At 38.6% G+C, this 23,425-nt stretch overlaps 1 protein-coding gene across 1 annotated transcript in view; it reads left to right on the plus strand.

Moving 5' to 3' along the window:
- The window catches only part of KIF26B (kinesin family member 26B), a 272,065-nt gene that overhangs the window by 95,409 nt on the left and 153,231 nt on the right, over positions 1-23,425 (plus strand). The window contains exon 4 of the mRNA XM_083856560.1: positions 15,897-16,063. Coding sequence (XP_083712686.1) covers positions 15,897-16,063 — 167 coding nt within the window. The remainder of the gene's footprint in view (positions 1-15,896; positions 16,064-23,425) is intronic.

The raw sequence follows: 23,425 nt of genomic DNA on the forward strand, positions 1-23,425 counted from the left end.
TTTTGCCCAGTTTGAATACATCGAGTAGAAATGACTCTTCATAATTTCTTGAAGAATCTTTAGATGCTGTCACAGAAATCCAAAGGATCTATCAGTAGCCACAACTCTACCGCAGCAGACTAGCAAGAGTTTGTACTTAGGCCATTAGAGAATTTGCTCCCAAGACTTTTAAATGTTGCATAGACATAGACTGGGGAAAAATGAAATTTTACTGGGAAACACATGATGTAAACCCAGTTGAACTGGTAACTAGAATATTTTGCAGACTTTAAGGTCCATATCTCTAAAATGCTAAAAAAATACTTGAAGGGAGGAAACAAATTTTATTGTCCTATGTCTTAAGAAGTAGATGTACAGGAAAGTTGAAGGATATGCCTTAGGTAGCTGCTATGCAGTCTGAAGACATGAGAGAATAACCTTTTCTCCTGTTACACTCAGGACAAAAAGGGACATCTTGTCATTTTGTGTGTTGAGGTTAGATTTTTTTGTGCCTGCCTGAAAGAATCAATATTAGAGTGGATTATGAAACAGAAATCATAAGGGCTCAGAACAATTTAAAAAAACATTGGTAACAGAAGGAACTGACTAAAAATATCTTGCTGGTTGATTGTTTTTTTATCTTCAAATGCAGCTTGAGCTGAAATTTTTATCAACTGCACAGAGTTCATACACTCTGCCTTTTACAACAAGCTGCTACTGTGCTTTCTGAGAAGAAAAGAAACTTGCAAATAAGGACTTTGCTTTACTGGGATTCACTTGAAAGCATGCCCTTGGGAAAGAAAAGGACTGCAGAAGTTCTAAATTGACCTCTGAAGTTTTTATGTTTTAGCATCGTTGAAACATATTTTTTCAAAAAGCTCCTGAGTCCAGGATATATTTTTCTTGTTTACTGTGCCTTGATTTCTGTCTATATAAAAGTAGTCCCAGGAAATATTAAAATCTTGTCATTCTCCTACAGTGCTGTTTTTTTTCCTAGGGAACCTTACAGTAATGCTTTTCTACTTGAAAATGGAAAAAATTAGTTCGAAATCGTAATTTTGTTTTGGGAGTTTTATAATCATCTATTCATGGTGGATAAGACTGAACCCTGTGTGAATGAACCCCACAGTCTCTAGAGGAGACTGCAGTAAGCATCAGCAAGCATTAGTTCTAGAAGGCTTGGTTCTTTGTTATCCTGCGTGTGTAGTACCTCTCTATTTTGGAGCTGGTTCATGCCCATCTTGTATTCCCTTTGTCCTAGAGTAAATGTCTATGCAGGATGACTTATGAATTGCCTACAGTAAACCTTGTGAAGAGACAGTGGGACCTGAAACTTCAGTTATACAGATTACAGCACTATACTAGCACTGACCTGTGGTCAGTGATTCTTCTTTTGACATGCTACTATGGAGCAGCAAATCACTCCATGATGCTCTATTCAAAAAGTAATTTAAATAGAATAAAGTGTTCCTTTCAAAAATTAATTTAAAAGTAACTTCTGAAAATTTTACATTGGAGACCCACTAAATAAGTTGAAGGGAAAACATTCAAAACAGTTCATGTGCAAAGAAGAATTCTCTGTGCAGTAAACCAAAATTAAAACTGAAGATTACAATGAGACATTTATTACTATTCAGAATAGTTTACTAGAGTTCAGGCATAATTTCAGATGGTGTGCTAGTTTGTTGTTGTTATATTTGAATTGCATTAAACACATTTAATTAAATCTGTTGTAAATCTGTTTTATCCCCAAGGGGCCAGTTAGTATAATCCTTCTGTTTGCTTATAAAAATATCAACCAATTGTTCCTGCACTAATTTTAATCACTGCTTATTTTTAAACAATAGTGAAGTGCATTTTTTTTGTTTAGTTTCTTGTGCAAAGTCCTTGGGGCAATGAATTTTTGTTGTTGCTTTTGTTCTGTGTAGAAGAAACTTTATATTCATTGTCAGTGTTTAAAAAAAAGAAAAAAAAAAGAAGAAAATTCGACACAAACAGTGCCATTTGATATTCATTTAGGTTGACTTTAAAGAGAAGAAAATGAATGTAGTTGTAAGACTTGCTAGTATACTTTCAGACAGTAATAAAAATGAGCAAATTCTACTAGTAAAAATTAGGAAATAATAAGTCTATAAGGATGCAAAAAATTAAAAAAATGTTTAGCTATGAGTAAAGAGTTTAGAACTGGTAGTATTTGCTGTGTGTGCTGCATTCCAGAGTTAAATGCATTAGGTAGCAAGATGCATAAGACCTTGCATATGACTGTCTTGTATTTGTCTTTTACAGCAGTTCTCCTAGGCAGCAAGTCATACACAATCATTAAAGCTGTATGGTGTCTACCCTTGGTTTAATCTAAATTCTGTTTTAGTTGAAAATAATTCCTGAAGAACCAGGTTATTTGTCCATTCAAAATTGCCATGATAGGTTGTACTGACGGAATTTGAAAGAATTATCATCTCTTGAGGAATGGTTGCCATTTGTTAATGCTGCATAGTGCTGAATGGATATCTCTCTCCTGCCTTTTCAGAAACAGCTGTAGAGCACACCCAGAGTAAAGCCTGTGCCCCTTCCTCTCTAATTAGTTTTTCAGAACAGTGCAATTTCGAGAATATGCATATCTGTAGTCTGTATCTTCTAAATTGATCGCTGATTTTTTTTTTAATCCCGTCTGAGAATAGTAAAGGAGTTATGTCTCAGCATTTTCTAAAAAAGAGTCATTTAAAATCTGTGATGAGAGCCGAATATTGTTCTTCATCTGACCTTTTTTAGCTGGTCAGTGGAGATGGGGATTGGTATTAATTACTCAGTCTGCAAGTGAATGTGTACAAAATTAAAGCTGAGAATGGACAGTTAGCATGTTTAAGGTTCTTAGTGTACAAAAGGCCCTAAGGGGACATGTGGGAATGTCATCTTTGTACTGTAGAGCTGTCATAGGGAAGACAGATGATGATGGTTCCTGCAAACCAAAATGCAAATTACATAAACAGGGGAAAGATCATTGTGTGCACTTGAATTAAATGCTAGGTGAGCTTTGGATAATATAGTGTTGAGTTGGAGTCTGGAAAATGGGGCTTGGCTTGGATCCCTTAAAGACTTGCAAATCTAAGCTGAAACAAACAATTTGAATGGAAAACAAGATAGAAATTACAGCAAATGAGAGGAGACAAAACATGATTTACTTGGAAAATAGAAGTAGTCTAGGAGCATGTGTAAAAAGCTGATGCTGTTTGGTGCTGTGTATGAGAGATCTGTCCCATTCCGAGTAGAGTGCCATACCAAGTGTGTGTCCTGATGGTCACAAATTGATCCATTTGTGCCACTGAAAAGGGAACCAGAACAGAGACAGCCCCACTTACAACAATTTACAGTATGCGCCAACTAAACTTAATCTGATGTCCAGTTGAGGATGTGCTTCTCCTATTTTTTTTTCCCCCTTTCATTAGCTGAGAGGGCAATAAATCTAGAGCAAACAGAAGACAGCACAGCATAACTGAGCACCTTGTCAACCTATGGAATTCACCCCAGGAAGTGGCCTCCAAGTCAAATGCTTCAGTTGGGTGATTTTTATGGCTGCTAATAACAGCTGTAGCTATGCAAACTAAGGTAATAGGGCAACCAAATCTATGGCTTGAGGCATTCACCTTCAGAGTAGGAAGCAACTGTTTCTGTCCAGTTACTGGTCTCATTTGAAGGCTCTTCTGGAACCTTTTGAATTCTTTTCATGTATTCCTGGTAAAAGTTATAATTGTTACTGTATTAAAATACTTCTAAAATGTTAGCAGGAAGTTTTTATTATTAACATGAAAGAAATATGTGTTCGTGTATTGTGACAGAGATTAGAAAGACTAACCTTGTTAAATTTATAGAGGTCACTCCTGCTGATGTGTGACTTCTGCAGAACAATCAGGGTTTTTTTCTTCAGCAAAAAAAAAAAAAAAAAAAAAAAAAAAAAAAAAAAAAAAAAAGCTAAAGACTCCTTTGGAAATGAGACACTTCCATGGCTGCTCCCCTGAGCACTGACAACTCAATATCAGCTGTTTTGCCATCTTCACGTTGGTACAATGAAGGAAGGAGCATCTTCAAGGGACTATTTATAGTAGGAGCAGAAAAGGGCAATTTGGATCGTTTTGGTATCTGCCAGCACTAATATAATTAAACCTGTGTCAGCAGTTTATAGAAAAGCTGATACTCATGATTTCTTTCCGATGGGGAAGTCACTGGAATGGTACTAATTTCCAAATAGAAACTTTCTAGATCCCTGGGGGCCAAACCCATGCACCTTTCCAGGAGCAGGTTGGTAAGAGACCTGTCAGATGTGTACTGATCTTAGCTCCCAGAAAGGTCTGACCTTGAGGTGATTATGTGCATGGACTTAATTTGCATTGTGCCACGTTCTTATGCAGCAATCATTACAGAAATCTCTACGCTCATCACATGTTTTTTTTTCCATACTGGAAATGAAGTAGTTCTCTCTCCTTGTATTTTCATGGTAGAATTGAATCATATCTCTTTGCTTAAATAAAGACTAATGATTCCACCTTTGTGTGGATAAACTAACTGTGTATTTTATTCCTTATTCTCTTACTAGCTACAGAAAGAGGTTTCTTTCTGGGTCAATAATGCCATTTAAGTTAAGCCCACATACTGTCACACTCTGGTAGCTTCTGGAGCTGTTCTTGTCGACTGACAAGTGAAAGGTCAGTGTCTCACAGATTGTTGTTTGTGATAAGGAAACAGCTACAGTAAGATTTGAACTTCTTATGATGTCTTGACATTGCTGGCAGTTGGTAACTGATCAGAGAAATGAAAGCTTGTTTTCATAACAAATGCATTACTCCTGCACACGGTGAAATAGAGTTGTGCCTCAGCTTAAAAAACGCAGTTGCTTCAATTTAACTACTGCCCCACGTGTACAGACAGGAGTCAGACATACTCCTCTTTTGATTGCTGCACTAGTTATTTTAGCACAATTAGCATGGCTGCTGAGGACTCAAAAGGTAGCTGATACAACAAGGCACTACAGTGAGAGTGCTGAATCTGGATGTATGAAATCAAATTTAACTGAGTCACACAAAAGAAAGGCCTTTTCTCTTGTAAAATGTTACTAATCTGATACAGAATAAGTCATAGTGGAAAAAGATCCAATTAATTTCCAGCTGCACAGCTTTATAATGAATGCAGCAAGATGTACAGGTAACTAAGACAATTGACAACTTCATTAAAGTAGATTTTAAAGAAAACTTCTGAAAGCTATAGACAGCCTCAGCTTTCAAACAGATTGTTGTGTTATTCCTGTCTTCTTGACAAGAAAGGAAGCAGTTTTATTGTGTTGTTGTACAGTATCTTTTTGCATTGCTAAAATGCTTAGAGACATGAAATTGGAAACAGAACCTCTCTTTGCTAGCTGATGTTCCTATTTTTCATTTCCAGAGTCAGTATGGGGACATGCCAAGTGGGAAACCTTACATCGCTGTTCTGTCAGCAGAGGCTTGGCTGGCGGAACTTTGTGAATGAGAGGCGTATGTGGGTCTGGCTGATGGGGCTTTCTTTACTTGAAAGGGATGGCTCACAGCCCTGCAGGAGTCTGCCTGTGGCAGGTCTGCTTCACTCAAGGCCTTCTGGAGCAAAGAGGGCCTCCATATTTACCCCCCAGGATGGCTATCCAGCCTGTAGCTTCCTTGGAGAGGAATGGAAAAGGCTGGCATAATCCTGAATGGACATGAGAAAATTTTGAGGGTGTTGAAGAAGGTAGTTCTGATAGCTGTTGTGGTTTTGTAGCAAGGTAGAGGCCTTACCTTTCAGAAAATAGTTTGATAATTAAGAAGTAGCTAAAATGCTGTGTCACTGACTAAAGGAGTACTGCAGACTAGGATCTACTTTTTTACAGGGATTGAGTTCACTTGAGGTAGATATTTGCTGTCCTGAACCCTTCAGATAATGAAATCTCCGCTGCTCTAATATTGTTTTCCTCTGTTTATTTTTCTGTTTAATAAATATATCAAAATAAATTGAGGGAGCAAGAAGGTGGCTTGATCAGTACTGTTTCAGACTCTGTAATTATCTCTTTTGATGTATATACAGTACTGTGATGTAGATACAAGATGGGTCAGTGAAAGGAGAGAAGTGGATGTTGTCTGCTTTGACTTCAGCAAGGGTTTTGACATTATCTCCCATAACATTCTTGTAGGTAAGCCAGGAAATGTGTGTTAGATGGATGGACAGTGAGGTGGACCAAGAACTGGCTAAATGGCAGAACTCAGAGTGTTGTGATCAGTGGAGTAGAATCCAGCTGGAGGCCTGGAGTCACTGGCATTCCCCAGGGATCAATGCTGGGTCCATTTTTATTCAGCTTGTTTCTCAGTGGCACAGGAGGCACCCTCAGCCCGTTGCTGCTGACATTGAACTGGGGAGGGGCCGATACCCCTGAAGGCTCTGCTGCCCCTCAGTGGGACCTTGATGGGCTGGAGAATTGGGCAGAGAAACACAATGGGTACAGCAAGGGCAAGGGCAGGGTCCTGCACCTGGGGAGGAATAACCCCCAGTGCCAGCACAGACTGGGGACTGACCCACTGGAGAGCAGCTCTGAGGAGCAGGACGGGGGATCCTGGTGGGTGACAAGCTGTCCATGAGCCAGCAGTGCCCTTATGGCCAGGAGGGCCACTGGTGTCCTGGGGTGTGTGGCCAGCAGGTCGAGGGAGATGATCCCGTCCCTCTACTCAGCCCTGGTGAGGCCACCTCTGGAATACTGTGTCCAGTTCTGGGCTCCTCAGCACAAGAAAGACAAGGAGACATTGGAGAGGGTCCAATGGAGGCCACAAAGACAATGTGGGGTCTGGAGAATCTCTGATGAGGAGAGACTGCAGGAGCTGGGCCTGTTCAGTCTGGAGAAGAGAAGTCTGAGAGGGGATCTCATTAATGCATATAAATATCTCAAAGGAAGGTGCCAAGAGGGTGGTGCCAGATTCTTTTCAGTGGTACCCAGTGAGAGGATGGGGAGCAATGTCCATAAACTAAACCACAACAAGTTCCACCTCAATATAAGGAAGAGCTACTTCATGTTGAGGGTGGCAGAGCACAGGAATAGGCTTCCCAGGGAGATTGTGGAGTTTGCCTCTGAAGATCCTTTACTCTCTTTCTAGCCCTTCTTTGCACTCTCTAAGAGCTTTATAACTTTCTTATATTTTGGCGCCTGAAACTGCACACAGGACTTGAATTGGGGCTGCCCCAGTGCAAAGCAGAGAGGGACAATCTGCTCCTTTGCTTGGCTGGTGATGCTGTGCCTGATGCCTTCCAGGACATGGTTGCCCCTCCTGGCTGCAAGGGGCACTGCTGACTGATATTCAACCTGACATTGGTCAGGACACCCAGGTCCCTTTCCACGGCACTGCTTTCCAGCATCTCCTTCTGCAGTCTGCCTGTTCATCTGGGGTTACTGTGTCCCAGTTGCAGAATCTGGTGCTTGCCCTTGTTGAACTACATATGGCTGGTGATTGCCCAGGCCTGCAGTTTGTCAAGGTGTATCAGCTCCTCTCGGTTTTGTATTATCAGCAAATATACTTAGTATTCCTTTGAGCCCTGTGTCCAAGTCATGAACCAAGTTATTGGGGAACGCCCCTAGGGACAGGTCCCCAGTCAGATGTCACCCCATTCCCTGTAACTCTTTGCACTCAACCCATGAGCCAGTTGCTCACTCATCTCATGAAGAATTTATCCAGCTGTGTGCTGGAGATTTTGTCCAAAAGGATACTGTGAGAGAGAGTATCCAAAACTTTACTGAAATCCAAAAACGTTACATCAATTGGCTTCTCAACTACCTCAACTAGGTGTGTTACCTTGTCATGAAAGGAAATCTGGTGTGACAAACAGGACATTCCCCTCACAGAGCCATGCTGTTTGTGGCCAATGATTGTGTTGTCCTTCAGGTGTTTTGCAATTACTCCCAGCATAATCTTCGTCATGATTTTCCCAGACACTTAAGTGAGATTGATGGGCTTGTAGTCACCAGGGTCTTTCCTCTTGCCCTTATTGAAAACTTAGACAGTATTTGCAAGCTTTCATTCAATCAGGAGTTCTCTGGATTTCCAAGACTGTTCAGCTATCATTGGGAGATGTCTCATGATGACATCAGCCATCCACGTGAATAGTACTCTTGGATAAATCCCACCAGGCCTCCTAGAGGGATCCAACTGGAAAAAAAAAATCTCTGTTTTGTAAGGCAGAACTCTTAAGTGTAAGAATTTGAGGAAAATGTCTTATGGAGAAGGAATCCACTATTATTTGGATGTCTGATCAGCCTGTAAGTAGCTGATCTGAAGATATTCAGCGTTCGTGGCAAAATGTTTCATTTAATGAACTCTTGAATGTGACATGGAACTAAACATAACATAGCAGGTTTGATGGGAAGATGTGCCCCTGCCTGTGAAAATTTGGTTTCATCTGTGCTGAAGAGTGCACTGGACCAGTAATAGTGATAATGTTGATAATCATTGTCATCATTATTATCTGCTTTATAGAGGGACATGGGAGGTGGCTGCAACAGTCAAAGGTCATCTTTCTTTTGGACAGCAGAAAGCTGGAGGTTGCAATTAAACTCTACATGCTGTCATGGCAACTAATTTATGTTTAAATAAAAGTAGTTTATGCTAAATCTTGACTCTGATTAAATACAAAGCATAACCAGCATTCTTGCCATGCCAGTGATTCCCCCTTTGAAAAACCTCACTCTTTCTAAGGTGCTCTGTTTTGTGTTTACACGCAATCTGTGCTGTTACAATAGCTCCTTCTGCTAGATCAGTGTTTCAGATTTTGTGTGCAAGTTTGTGTAAAGCAGGAGCAAAGTGTGCCCAAAGGTATTCCCTGGAGTTTCAGTATTCACAATGAACAGCGTTGCCTTCACTGAGCAGCTTCAGTGTGTCTACATCCACGAAAGAGTTTCAATGCAGCAGACATTGTGTGTGTCCTCTGTCAGCCTCTTTCTCATAGAACACATTCTTTTGACAAGGAAAGGACTATCAGGATCTGCTCTCTTGCTCTTGTTCAAACAGAGTCTGTATCAGTAGTTGCAGTGTCTGTAGAGCAGCTCAGTATTTTACTGGGAGAGGAAAAGGTCATAATTGAATGGCAGAATGCTGTAGGATTATGTCAGTGCCCTTAGCTACAGGAACTTGCTTACTGATTCCAAATTATTTTTTTCTAAAGGTGAACTTTGTCCTGAATAATTCTTTAAATGTGTTTTCTGTTGTAGTGAGCGATTTGTGAGAGATGCAGAGTATGTCCTTAGTACTCTGTGGTGTATTAAAAGATGAATGACTTTGGAAATCACCACCACTTTCAAGTTCCTCTGATTGAATGGTGTAATTGTTACTTTTTGCTCTGTGAAGGATGTGTTAATAATTTGATAGTTGTGTGGGCAGCACAACATTTCTCTTTTTCCTTACCCCTCTGCCCTTAAAATCCAACTTCAGTTTAATGATAGTTCAATAAACGCTCTACCAGATTTACCTCAAAACATTTGAAGCTGTTTTTAACAAGGATATTTGAAACTGACTCATTATTATTTATCTTTCCTATTTTCACATGCTAATGTCTCCCCACAACATGGTAAAATTATGAAAATGAAATCTAATAAATGTCAAATTATCCACTTTTTTTTTTTGTTTGTTTGTTTGTTTTTTTTTTTTTTTTTTCCGAGTACAATGAATCCCAGCTGTTATCTTGTCCTTTGAATGCTACCAAACATAAATTTATGCTGCAATTTTTTGTTACTGCACAGAACTTAATGCAGAAGTTCCATGTTAGGCAAAAAGGATGAAGTCGTTATTACCAGAAGGGCTCAGAGAAAATTTCTAACTTGTGGGAAGAGAACCTACTACTTACTGAGAAATTCCCTTCCTGAAGAGTGCCTTTTCCAGGTAGGAGGTAGAATTCCAATATTTTCCTAATTAACCTCCCTTCTGAAGAGACTCCAGAAGTGTAAGCTCCTGCTCCATTTGCTTTCTGATGCTGCTTCCTATAGGCAAGGTACTGTAATTCCACTGACAGTTTTAGTGGCTGGGAAGCTGGTGAGAAGCCACTGCATGGTCACATCAGACAGTGAACTCTTATGCACTAAAGGAAGCGGACAAATACTTTGTTTTCGGAATTAGTTTGTAAATTAGAGTCTTGCCTTAATATTTAAGATTTAGTAGTTCTTGGGAAAGACTTAGTTTTCCATGCACGTGTCAGAAGAAAGACCCTGTGCAGGATGTGAGTTGTGCCTCCCACTGCTTGTTTCATCACTCCCATACACCAGAAACCAGCCTCCTTGAGCCAAATGGGAAGAATAACTTTATAGAATAACTTTATCTTGTTACGACTGAGAAGAAAATGATGAGCAAAAATTATTTCGTTGGAAGCTAAAAGATTAATATTGTAGAACAGCCAGAATACCTGATTACATGTAATGGAAAACCTGGTATTAAGTTGTTAAGCTTGTATTATAAACAAGTTTATATTAATTTATGATGTTTTTGGTATGCAGAGCTTTGAGAGACATATCTTTTAGTGCTTCCCTCAACTCATCCTTAAAAGGGGAGTCTTTAAGAAGAATCTTTTTCTTGGTTAATGTAGACATTTATTGTCTAAAATAACCCAGGAAGTAGCTCAGTCAGTATTTATTGGGCAGAAAATTCAGTGCCGCTCTGAATAAAGAGTGGATTGCCAAAGAAGTAATTAATGAGTGTATGTGTATTTATGAAAGAGAGCTTTCTACCTTCAGTTTCTTCTTGCTGGTGAGCTTCTCTTCCAAGGTTAGGAATTCTGGACACTGAAAATTGCTTTATAGTGAACTTGAACACAGATTTATATTTTGAATTTAGCTTCAGATATGGATATATTTCATACATTTCTGTGCATCTGCTTCATTCATCAGTTACTGATGTTAGCTAGATTGTGTGAATGTCCCTGAATGCTTCAATACCTCCACAGCAATGGATATTTCATGTCTTTCATAATGGTAACTTTCATTTGTAAGGTAATTTCAGTTGGGAGTCCTTAGTTAGGAGTGTTAGAAACATTAATGAGCTTGGCTATAAAATGCCTCTATGTAAATATGATTAACCTCCTACTGCATGATGGCAAATCTTATGCACAAAGAGACTGTAATTGGAATGGGAAGAGAATCTAGCCCGGCTGGCACCTGAGGTTTAACTGCAGAGCTATCTTTTTCCTATGAAGTACAGAATTTAAATCATGATTTATCTCCAGCTCTTGCTGTATGGTGTCAGAAAGCAGTGAAAGAGGAGGTTAATGGTTGCCTTACATTTATGAGACAGAAGAAAAAATGGAGCCTTGGGAGGGACATCTGTCTTGTTCCACGTGCACTTAAAAGGTTTTTATTGAGGCATGAAAGGTTGCGTTGTTTCATGCTTTGTCTTTTTGTTGCTTATCCAGGCAGTGATGTACTGCCAACAATTCTATAAAGCAATTTCTCAAAATATATCCTATTAACTGATCTTAAACCTCATGTATATGCTAGTGGGCACTCACAGAAAAGGAAGAGAATTTAGGAATCAAGTCTTTTCCCCCTTAAGTACAGAAACAGCATCTACTAAGAGAGATGGTGACAGTAAGGAGGCAGATTTTTGTGAACCGTGCTTGCCTGGCACACATTGCCAGGCTTGCCAGTGTGGAAAAAGACAAGGGTAAAAAAAAAAAAATCATCTGAGTTTGTTAATGCTTGAAGTGTAATTTTCAGTTATGTCTTTTGAACTGGGATGGGGAAAAAGAAGTTCTCTGAGAACCTTGGAAATGTCTGTTCTATGAGTATTTTTTCTTAAATGCATGATATATCCTGGGTGATTTACTCAAGTTTGTATATGTGCGAACTTCAGAAAGCAAGGCCAGAAGAGAAAGAGCTAATTTGGTACTGTGGCTGGAACACAGAGTAAATGAGATGGTAAGATTGCCTCCAAATCCTACTCTTTAGTTTGCCTTATTAGTTTGAATGATTTCTACACTTAATCTGCGAGACTAAAAAAAGAAATGCAGAATAACTGACTTGAAGTCAGTAGTCTTTGGATATGTGAATATTCTGGGCTCCTTTCTACCTCCTGCTTTACATATATGTATTGGATTCTGGGAACAAATGAGGATTTATCAGTCAAATATTGTGGGCACAGATCTTGGTGTCTGGTGAGGTACTCAGCCTGCAGATTGACCCACATGTACAAATTCATGAAGTATATACAATACTCTGGAAAGTACTGGATACATAAAAGGTTTACAGCTTGGCACAGAATTTGGCATGGCACCACCTTTTATTTCCACTGGCTGCATGACCAAGTGGATGTAAGGAAAAGATCGCAACAGAGTGACTTGAACTCATTCAGACAAAACCTGTTAGAGGTTATGAGTGTTGCAGTATCACAAGATACTTCTGTGGGCCTTTTCCTGTGTAACACAAAGTAGTGTTGTAGGCTTCCCAGACTAGGAATTAGAGAATATCTGAAATTCAGGTTTATATTTCAGCTTTCATTTCTTCTGGAAATATTTCACTGTTGAAAAAAATCCCACAATTGCAGAAAGTAAAAAGCGCTAAAAGTGGAAATCATTTCTAGGTTAGGAGATTCTGAACTGTGGCTAGGCCAGTTCTTATTTTATCTTGATTTTTCTGTGTCTTAGGGGTGTTCCCATTTTGGTATCCCTGTAATACACTCTTGACTAAGAGTTGTACCTGCTGAGGAAAAGAGCACAATGATAGACATTATGTACATTTGGAATTTAGTTCTGACTGAGTTCTTGCTAAGAAACAGATTTTTTTTTGCCTAGGAAGTGTGCCAGCATTGGTAAGGAAACCAGGCAGTGTTGCTGGACCCTCAGGATCAAGAGGGTCCTTAACAAGCCCAACATGCTGTTTTATGAGTGTCCATGCAGGGTGTCTCCAGGAGGGCATGCTGCTCAGGGATGCTGCTTTTTGCAGATGATATGTCAATGGAAACAATAGCTCCCTGATTTCTGCAACAAAGCAAGTGGTGTGATTGAGCAGGAAGGAGAGCTGCTGCCTGTCCAGCAGGCACTGGTGGTCAGTACCACAGAGATGTTTCAGAACTTGCAGTCTGAGCAGCTGACCATCCCTGTTGTGCTTGGACTGTTGTGTAGGACACGTGAAAAAAGTGCATATATATTGTATTATATTACTGAAACCCCTACAATTATATAGAACAACCCCATTGTGCATCTGCCCATAATATACATGATAACTAAAGTAAGTATTATTTTTCCTCACTTTCTGTTCTATTTGTGGTACTCCAGAAATACAGAATTTGTGAATATGTTTGATTTTTTCCACCATCTTCTTAATTTCCTTTGTAGTTTACAATAAGAAAATTTGACCTAAATAACAAGCTTTATAAAATCTTCATGCCCATTTATTAAAAAGCATTAACATTCTATTAGCTAATATCTACTTCTCTCTGAGTGCATAGAGGGGCAGTGGTTTATATCTTTCTAAAGCAATCTCATGTCTCTTTGGTAAGTGATTATTTTGGAGTATTTGTGTTTAAGAACTACTAATCCAAAAACCTCATAAACCAAGCATCTAGACAATTTCTGGGAAGCTTGAGAGTGATACTTTCAGGCAATGTGCACAATCAGTTTGAGGCATTTTATTGCTCTGTGAAGTTCTTGTTAAACTTGTGGATGTGGATGACAATCTTTGGAAAGTCTCTACAATTGCAGAAACCAGGTCACCAATGTGACATGGCTTTTATGTTGTCCTAAACATCAAGACTCACAAATACTTACCTGTTTTGTAACTGTCTGAAATACCTCTCTCAAGCCTCACAGTCTCACAACTTCAGAGGATCTGCTGACACCAATAGAAGTGTATTGCACTGGCTGTGGAAATTCATATTTGGAGCTGAAAATCTTTTTTTGGCAGAAGAGGGGGAGGTTATGATTGCAGCTAAGTCAACTCACCAACTTCTTAACTGCTGTCCATTTGCCATGGGAGTAGTGCTTCCTAGTGACATTGTCAGCAATGGTAATTAATTAATGGTGATCCATCCTGATTACATATATTTGCATTGGATGAACTAAGATGAGGCTAGGTTTAAATGTGTACTCTTCTCTGAAGGGAGAGCTGTCTGTTTAGCAGTTCCCAACGTGGAGGGTGAGGAATTTGGTTTCAAGATAATTGAAGGGGATAGAGCAGAATCTTGTGTTAGTTCATTGCAAAGACAAATAGCTGAATTATCACATATTATGTAATATTTAAGGAAATATTGTTTAGTGAATTCAAGTGAGTGCCCCAGGTGGACATACATAGGGTAGCAGGACACTGAAGTACTGTCTGCTGGCATGTTGGAAATATAAGGAGGTGTCCTGGCAGACAGCCTAAATTCCTGCATTCTACCAGTAGTATGAGATGATTTAAGTCCAGATTTTCAGCTATAGCCTTCTGAGAGCACTGCTCATTCAGTGTAGTGAATCCTGTAAATTGGAGTGGCTCAGCATGGGATTAACATGATGGGGGCACTTTCAGCAATTCTTCTGGTTCCTCATAAAAATAGAGAGGCTAGTTTAGCATTCCTGTTCATGAAGTATTGCAGTTGATTGGTCTAAAAGTATGTAAAATAAGGGTAAACACTTAGATTATCTTCTTAGCTACGGCAGAATGGATAGCAATTTTCTATGAGAGAAACAGAGGTTGTATAATATTTGGCCAAAAAAAATGTTGCCATTTCATGTCTTCTTTCTCTTACTAATAAAAATCAGTTCTTCAATTTTGCTTTCATTAAGTGAAACATTTAACAGGTGAAATAAAGCAAGCCTAAGTGGAAAAAGAACTTCAGGATGGTTTCAAATACTTTTTTGATGTGCATCACAAAGATGTTTTGTTGTTTTTGTGGTGATGAGTAGAGGTATGAAATTGAACAGGTGAGAGACTACCCCTTGGAAACTTTTTGCAGGGGGAAGGAAACTATTCCATGGATGATTGCTAGCAATAACATGAGAGAGTTCTTTTTAGATATGTTGCAATCCTGTGACATGCGTTAGTGAACAGAAGCTATTTGTCACGGAAATGAGGGAAGGAGGAAAGGGAATCTGTTAGGAATTGCACGAAGTATTGGACATGACATTACAGCATTGTAAATTCATGCAGAAGAAGTCAAGAAACTGAATTCTAAGTATTGAGGACTTGCTTCAGTAGAGCTTACCCAGCTTTCTCTGAAGTCAAAGATCTTTCAGTTGATTTGAGGAGAACTGGGTCAAGTCTGATGGAACTCTGATTCTTTTCAGACAATGAAAGGCTGAGATGAGACTTCCTTACAGGAAAAAGATTTAGATGGACCATCAAAAGAATGAAATCACATGATGTTTAAAACCTTTTATGAGAGGCAATGAAAGTAAATAGCAATGATCCCAATTTTGCAGAGAGATGATTAATTGTCTAAGATCCCAACGGACTCCCTTCTATGCTGTGTGTTGAGTTTGCTGGAGAAAGGTCAACAAGAATGCTTAATATTTGACAAAGACAAAAAAATATTGTTCTTTTAATTCCTTGTCAACCCCCCAAGTAAAATATACATATTTTGCACAAATCTGATCTGTCCTTCTTTCATCTTGAGGTAAGACCAAGCAAGGATTATGGTTTACTCTTTCTTTTCTGTATGGATGGAAAACTGTATACACTGTAGACATTTTTAGTGATGGGATAAATTTATCCCATTAGTTTTAATGCAGACAAGGTTAGAGCTGAGCTTAAGTTCTGTAGATAAGTCTGAAAGCAGCAATAAACTTGTTCACAGGGCAGTGAAGAGGGAGTGAATGAGATGCCTCTCTCTTACTCCGTCTACAGTCTGGAGGCATTGCTGGATTAGGAGTGGTCAGCCAGTGAGCTTTAGCTGATGATGCTTCTGTTTTTTTTCTGTCTTCAGATATCTCAGCTTATGACAGAGACTAGTCGAGAGGGCCTGACTGAAGCAGCATTGAACCGCTACAATGCAGATAAACCCTCCTTGTACAGCTTCCCTGCTTCCCAGAGCACATATGTTGCCAGTGAAGTATCCACAGGCACCTCGGTGGCAGCATCATTTTTTGCCAGGTAAGAGAGATTTCCCAGATTTTCCTTTGCTGGACGCATAATTTCTTTTAAAGGAGACAACTCTGTAGTGAAGAAGTGGAGTTGACAGGCTACAGTACATGTCAAAACATGGGTTTAGATCCAGATCTTTCACAAACTTCCAGGAATTACCATGAAAATGTTGTTTAATCCACCTACATGCATTTATCTGTGAAATGGGATGATACTTCACCCCTCATCTGTAAAATATCTCTTTAATGCTTGATTAGGGTTAAAATGTGATTGCGCTCCCAGAAAAGCACTTGACTTTGTGACATATTTAGAGGGGTGTATCCCTAAATGAGAAGGGCCCATCCAAAGTAATTTCCTGAGACAGGCAATTATCTGAGCTGACTGGAGGTGGCTAGTTCAGTTTGGTGGCAATCTTCAGACTTCTTTATTAAATTTTAGTTCCATCTAGGGAAATTATCAAGGTTTCACTTTCAGACTGAAAAGCTGAGGTTTCTGATTTCAGCTTCAGTCCCTGTCATTCCACTAAATTAACCTGAAGATCTAAATTCAGCCTTGGAAAATGCTTCATGTTGAATATTCAGACACTGTTAAAAAAAAATCAAGATAAAGTTTAATTTTAAAAATCTTATGGCTATCTTGATTAATTTGTTAGTAAAATGTGTTGTTAAATGGGCATATTAGCTAATAAGTGAAATATCAATTATCATCAACAAAAATTGTTTTTGTACAGAAATGTGCTCTTTGCAAAACAGAATCTCTTTAGCCCAGTTGAATCCATATGTAACAAAAGACATTGAAATAATCCTTGTCTTTTAATGCTTTTTATTAATTAGAAGATTGACTTGGGAAGAGTAATGAAATAACTGGAGAATAAGCCATTATTATAGCACTGCCAATCCAATCCAGTGAGAGATCTTGATTTCAAAACATGGAGTGAACTTTGAGTGAGTGCCTCAAGCACTTTCCGATCAGCTTCCTTCCCTTGAGAGAGCCAAACTATTAGTAATTCCACATGCTTCTATTTTATTTTAAAGGTGAATGGAAAACTTATAAAGTTGTTGGACTCCGTAAATCTGTAAAAAGGATTTTCCTCTCTTATTTTTCCTCACCAACATGAGGGCTGCACATGTTCGATCAGTGTCATACAGCAAGTGAGTCGTGTAAAAGGATTAAGCGTAGCATTTTAGAAGATCCAGTTGTTTGAGGCAACTGCCATTTTTTCTTTACAGATGAGATGCTGCAATAGCAAATGTGAATGATGACAGTGGTCTTGGTTTGCTGCCCTTTCCTGTTTAACTGCAGGCAATTTAAATTAAAATTGCTGAATGTACACACATGGTAGTATCTAGCTGGAGTGCAGATTGGGATTAACACATATTTTAGCATGAATTGATTTATGAAGATGACTTAACTAATTTGTTCTTCATTGTTTCATTGTTTATGCTGAGAGAATTCATTTGCTCTTAATATACTCTGCTGAAATGTAGGAAACTAATTAAATTTACTCAAAATCCCTAGTGTAAATCATAGCATTTTAAGTACAACTCTATTGGCTTCTAGCTGATGTTGTGAATTCTTGGGTGTGCTTGGTCCAGCAGAGATCTCATGTTTAGACTGTTTATCTTTAAACTGTACTTTGCAAGACAAAAGCGGCTGGTTTAGTTAGGGGTATTGCACAATTAGATTAATATCACTTATGTAAGTTAGTTTTGTCCTGGATTTTAAATTACATCATCTTTTGGCAATTTAAGCAGCAAATTCAAGTCAGTTGTTCACTGCTTGACCTTCTAACAAGAAAATCACCAAGTTGTTTTCCAAATCTGAATATCTGATTTTTGTTTTGCATCTTCTGTGTCTTATTTGCATTTCTGCCAAGTTGAGGTAAGAAGCATAGGGACCTACTTGTACATGTATTATAAAATGCAAAGTAGAAGGCAGTGGTTGTCTAACTCATTAAGATGGTGCACTGTTTACAATGTGAAACAGTCCTTTGTACCAGGCCTATGATTTCTAAGCTTTTGCTTTTTATGGTTGTCAGTGGCACATGGAATAGCGACTACCAACTATATATGCGTTTTTTGAATGTGTGTCACATACCGTGTTTTCACAGTGAGTAAGTAAGAAATTATTACAAAGCCAGAGAAATTTGCCAGTGTGAAGCTGAAGTTCAGAGTTGAAGAGCAGAACCTATTCTTTTGAAATTTGAATAATGACCTACAGTATTTCACTCTAACTTTTCTAACAAGCAAAGCAAACCTCAGATGAGGCTCAGATACAAGTCATCCATCATCAGGAAAAAAACCAATTAGCTAAAATACTATAGTACGGAGGAAATGTCAAGGCATCTATGGAACTTTTGGTTGTAATTACTTCAGAAATATCAGGCGTGGAATACTGGGAGCTCATAATTTTTCTGCTCTCAGGCACTACTAGTTGAGCAGTGACAGCCACTTGACTGGCCTACAGCTGGCTTTGAGCCATGGAGAAGTATCCTAAGGCCACAGTGACTCTCAGTGTTTTTAAAAACCAGGAGACTTATCAGATGTCTCAATAATTGATTATTACATTTCATGATCTATAACTGTCAGATTTCCAAACCAGCTAAAAGGGCTGCAACTTCTGTGAATTGTCATTTGTTGGAATATTGCTGCAAGGGAACTTATGACACATCAGGATTCCTAGGGGACAGTATGTGAATGCGTTAAAAGAACAGACACTGAAAACTGTCCAAAATGCTCAGCTGGTAGGCTTATGAATATTAGATGATACAGGTATGAATAATGAATTTCTAATGGTGATTCTGACACAGAAACTGAATTCAATCAATTGTGCTTTTAGTGACAAGCACCAAATTTGCCTTTTTGTTTAGGGCTATCACTCATTTTTGTCTCAGATATGCTTCAATCATGCTAATTTAACATCATCTTGCTTCTTACCAGTACACATCCATGATGAGAATAATTCATTTAGTGAATGTGAAATAATGTTAAGATTCTTTACTCATAATGAATCATTTACAGAGCATTTTAGATTTTTTTTGCATGATTTAACTTCTGCCTCCAGTTTGGGTCTTTGTCCTAAGAAGCAGAGCATCTTTGGGCCATTGCAGCCTAAGGCGTGCCAGCCTCTTGCCTTGTGTCCTCCCAGCGCAATGTAGTAGGAGTGTGCCACCCCAGTAAAGGGATTAGTAGATTCCTTGCTGATACTGCCAGAGAAGTGAGGGAAGGGTCTTCTGTCACTTGTTTTCCTGGTGTCTCTGTGAAGCTCTATCAGGCCAAGGGGCATGGTAATTTTATTCCTATCTGTGCTGGTTTCTACATGGAGAAAACCTCTGGGACTCTGACTTCAGCTTTGGTCTGGCTACTCTGAAGATAAACTTGCCCTTCTGAATAAAAAAGCTCTCTCTTTTGACTGTAGAGTTTCAGTAGTCTCTCGGAGGGTGATAGCACAACGCAGGAACTAGAAGTCAGAACTGGACCAGAGCCTTTCTGTTGTCCTTGACAATACATTAAAGCTTTTGGCAACTTGGTGTTGTTCCTTTTTTGCCCTATCACGGTAAACTTACTTTATTGGAGAGGAAGAACTTTGCATCACAACAAAGGAGAATCATAGAAGCTCATTTCACTTGAGATGTAAAAAAGGTAAAAAAATTTTGAGGAGGAGATATTTTTGAATGTTAGTCTTTAAAGTTGTTTCCTGTTGCTAGTCAGGAAGTGTAACAGTGTATTTGGAACAAAAGCCTGCCTCAGACTGAAATCAGATATGGTCATATTTGGATTATTTGAGCCTAATGGGAATATAGATAATCTTGAAAGTAGCCTGAAAAATCTGTTCTAGGGATCATTTTCCATGTCTTTATGCAACTAAACACTAAGGAGGGCCACACAGTGCTACTGTTGTAGATGTTGCAAGGCATGTTTTTCAAACAGAATTACCAATTTTTTTAAAAGCTTTTACAATACGACAGAATAAGAATAGAAGAACTTAGTTGCGTGTATAATATATACGCAGCTACTCAGTGTGGGATAACCTCTACTTACAGTTACCTTAATTCTTGAAAAAACTTCTGGTGATCCTCTCCCCACTCATTCCCCATCCCTGTGTGGTATGGCAGCAGGGGAGGAGGAGGTGAGGCAGTGCACTACAGCCAAAGGGGTACAGTGAATGCTGTGTTCAAAATGCTGCTGAATATTCCACAGATTTCCCTTTCATTCCAGAGAATCCTTTTTGAAATTTTTTTAGAATTCTCTTGCATCTTCCATGGATTGCAAAGCTGATACGAAGACAGTATTTGTGGGGCTCTGTTGTTAAAGCTGCTGTGCTGTTTTCATTTCTTAGCACTCCGGAAACCCTGGAATCTCATGCCTCCCTGTTTTTTGCATACATGTGGAAAACTTCATTTAATCAGACAGCTTTTGATGTTTGCTGTTTTTCCATATAGTTAGTCTATACAATCTTTGTGTATATGTCTGTTTTAAAGCTCAAAGGAATCTTCAAGGGCTTTTCCCTTGAAGACTACTGTGTATTGTAGGCACCCCATTTTAACGTCCTGGTCTGAGTTTTTTTGGAAACCTGGGGCAAGTTTACAAAAATAAATTTTTCCTGGGATTGCAACAGAGAATTTGTCAGAACATGCACAGGAAAAACAGGTAAGAAACAGAGGCATCAGCAGTAGAGAAGGAAATGGATTGGAGAGGATATTCTTGTTCAGCGGAGCCCAGCTTTGGCATGGGAATGTCCACAGGAGAAACACTGGATGTGTGTGGGTTGTCTGGCTGTAACTGGTGTAGCTGAAATGTGCCAGTGGCAGATGTGAGATCCAGGTCAGGAATCTGCTGTCCATACTCCTGTGACAAGTGCAGGTGCATATCAGGCTGTGCAAGCACACCCAGGGCATTGGAGCTGCAGAAGCCTCAGAGACCTCTCAGAAAAAAGCCTGTGAATATTGTCAGATAGTGAAAGCTGCTCGTCTGTGCCTTTCTAAAGAATATTTTAGTCTGAACAGTAGATGACTCAGATGATAATGTTTCTTCTTGCTGAAGAGTGGTGGACCTAGTTGCTCTTTCAAGCCATGCAGTGGTTCCCTGGTTTGGGCACTGCTTGGGAAGTTCTTGATATTAAATAGTTGTCACTTCAACATCCTTCAGAGAAAATTATTTTCTGAGACTTAGGTGAAAACATGTTTTTGGTTTCTTGCTGTCTAAACTGTGCAGAATTTAACAAGATTTTCTTTCATTAGCTGACCAAACTAAATTTAACAGTTAAATTGTGGTCAGATTCTTGGACATTTGAAGAACTATATATTAATAACACTAATCAGAATTTCTGACTTTTTTCCCTCATCCTTATCATATACTGCCTAAGAAATACATAAAAAGAATGTTAAGATAAAAGATCCACAGACTATCTTTCAGAAGGAATGCTGGCAGCAGGTTTGGAAACATCTGTAAATCATTTTCACAAATATTTCTACCTTCAAAGCCTGTCTTAGGTTGGCCGGTGGGGGAAATTTTAATCACAATGATCTCAGTCTTCCTGAAAGACCATGAAACGTTTAAAATTGGCACCTAGGTTTGTGTGCACAACTTCAGTGGCTGATTTTTCATACTTGCTCAACATTCCTCAGTAATGCAAGAGATCTATGTTCATAGTCACTGCTTTTCTGTGCTTCCTGTTGCAGTGAGAGCCGCAACTAACAGGCTGTTTCTGCTTTCTGTTATTCATGTTATTTCATGTATATAAATTAAATGCCAGTCAGAAGGGAATTGTGACTCTCCTGAAGCAAAAGAAAGCTGGCAGTTGAGGCATAAGGAATACTCTTTTTCTATGGTTCAGTGTAAACAAAACGAAAATCTTGGTGAGAAAGACTATGTGAGTTACATGCAAGAATAGTCAGTGTGTAGTAGTGGAGGCAATGATCTGATAGGCAATGAAAAAATCAGTACTTCAGGGCCACATCTGGAAGAGGGAAAGCAAAGGTATTTTTCAATGACCTCTAATTTTGCATGGTAGGTCTATCTTGGGTTCCAAACCATTTCCAGTGATTTTTTTTTTCAAAACTGACACACTCCCCACGATGCTTTTGTTTGAATCAGTTCATGTTGTAAGATAAGAGAAGAAAAAATAAAAATAAAAAGAAAAGAAAAGAAAAGAAAAGAAAAGAAAAGAAAAGAAAAGAAAAGAAAAGAAAAGAAAAGAAAAGAAAAGAAAAGAAAAGAGCTTAACAGCAAGATTCCAGTGTAGGTCCATTTCTAACAAGAATTGTGTAGGGTACATATCTGAAACAACGGTGTCTGAATCTTTGGATGTTGCATGCTGCCATTATTTAAACAAAAGCTTAAGAAAATATATACACGTTTTAGACCTGGGTTAGAAATATAGTTGGGATATGTTTAAGTTGGCACTGGGCTGTGAAGAAAAGTAATTTGAATCTTTATGCCAGTTACAGACACTGTATGTTGTTTGCAGATTATTAGCTTGCATTCACATCTTAAAATACAGATAATGGACCTTGATTTTTAAATAGGGTTTGGGGAGTGACCCATGGAGCTATAAAAAGAAATAAGCTAAAAAATACCCTAGATTACAGTAGAATACTGTACTTGCAGGGGTGTGCCATCTGCTTAGCCTCAAAGCATGTAACTGATGAAAAGGATGTAAATCCTCATATTCCTAGTATCAAAGTAATCCACTTAAGGTAAACAACTCTGTACATTTAAAGTTAACAAATGCCGTTTTATGGTCTAAGCATGTTTTAAAAATATAACTATTTTCAAGAATCTAAATAAAAAGATTACTATCCAGGAACAAATTATTTGCCATTGAACAGCGAAATTAAATTTCCAGCCCGTGAAAGGAATGTTACTTTGATGTTATGTCTTTATTGAAATATGCTACACCTGCTTGTATGTGCTGCACAAGGCGAGAGTTTTCTGACCTGTACTTGCCCCACATATGGTTTGTTTTGTATTGATGGTAATGGTAATCACTAAATAATGTTGTTATTAAAATAGCCATCAAGATTTGCAGTTCCTTGTGTAACTAACACAGTTTTGAGAAAATTTGCCTCTTTCTTCCCTTTTTCTTCGTAAAGTTTTTGAGATAGAATGTTCCTCCGTGATGCAATGAATATCTGATTCTGTAAAGCAAAGGACACATTCTGTGGATTTTTTTTATGCTTAAGAGATTATCTTAAAATGGATGTCTTGTCTCCTAAGTATAATTCATTATATTATTTTTTCCCAGTATATATTGCCTAAAACCCAGAATCACAGATTTTTCTGATTCCTGTAGGGATCAGTGGTGTTTAGTTACAAACTTCTGTTTCTGTAAACATGTCTTTTGCACCATTTTAATTTTTGCTTTCTTAGG

Source organism: Zosterops lateralis (genome assembly GCF_965231275.1).
Source record: "Zosterops lateralis genome assembly, chromosome: 3".
Taxonomy (NCBI): Eukaryota; Metazoa; Chordata; class Aves; order Passeriformes; family Zosteropidae; genus Zosterops; species Zosterops lateralis.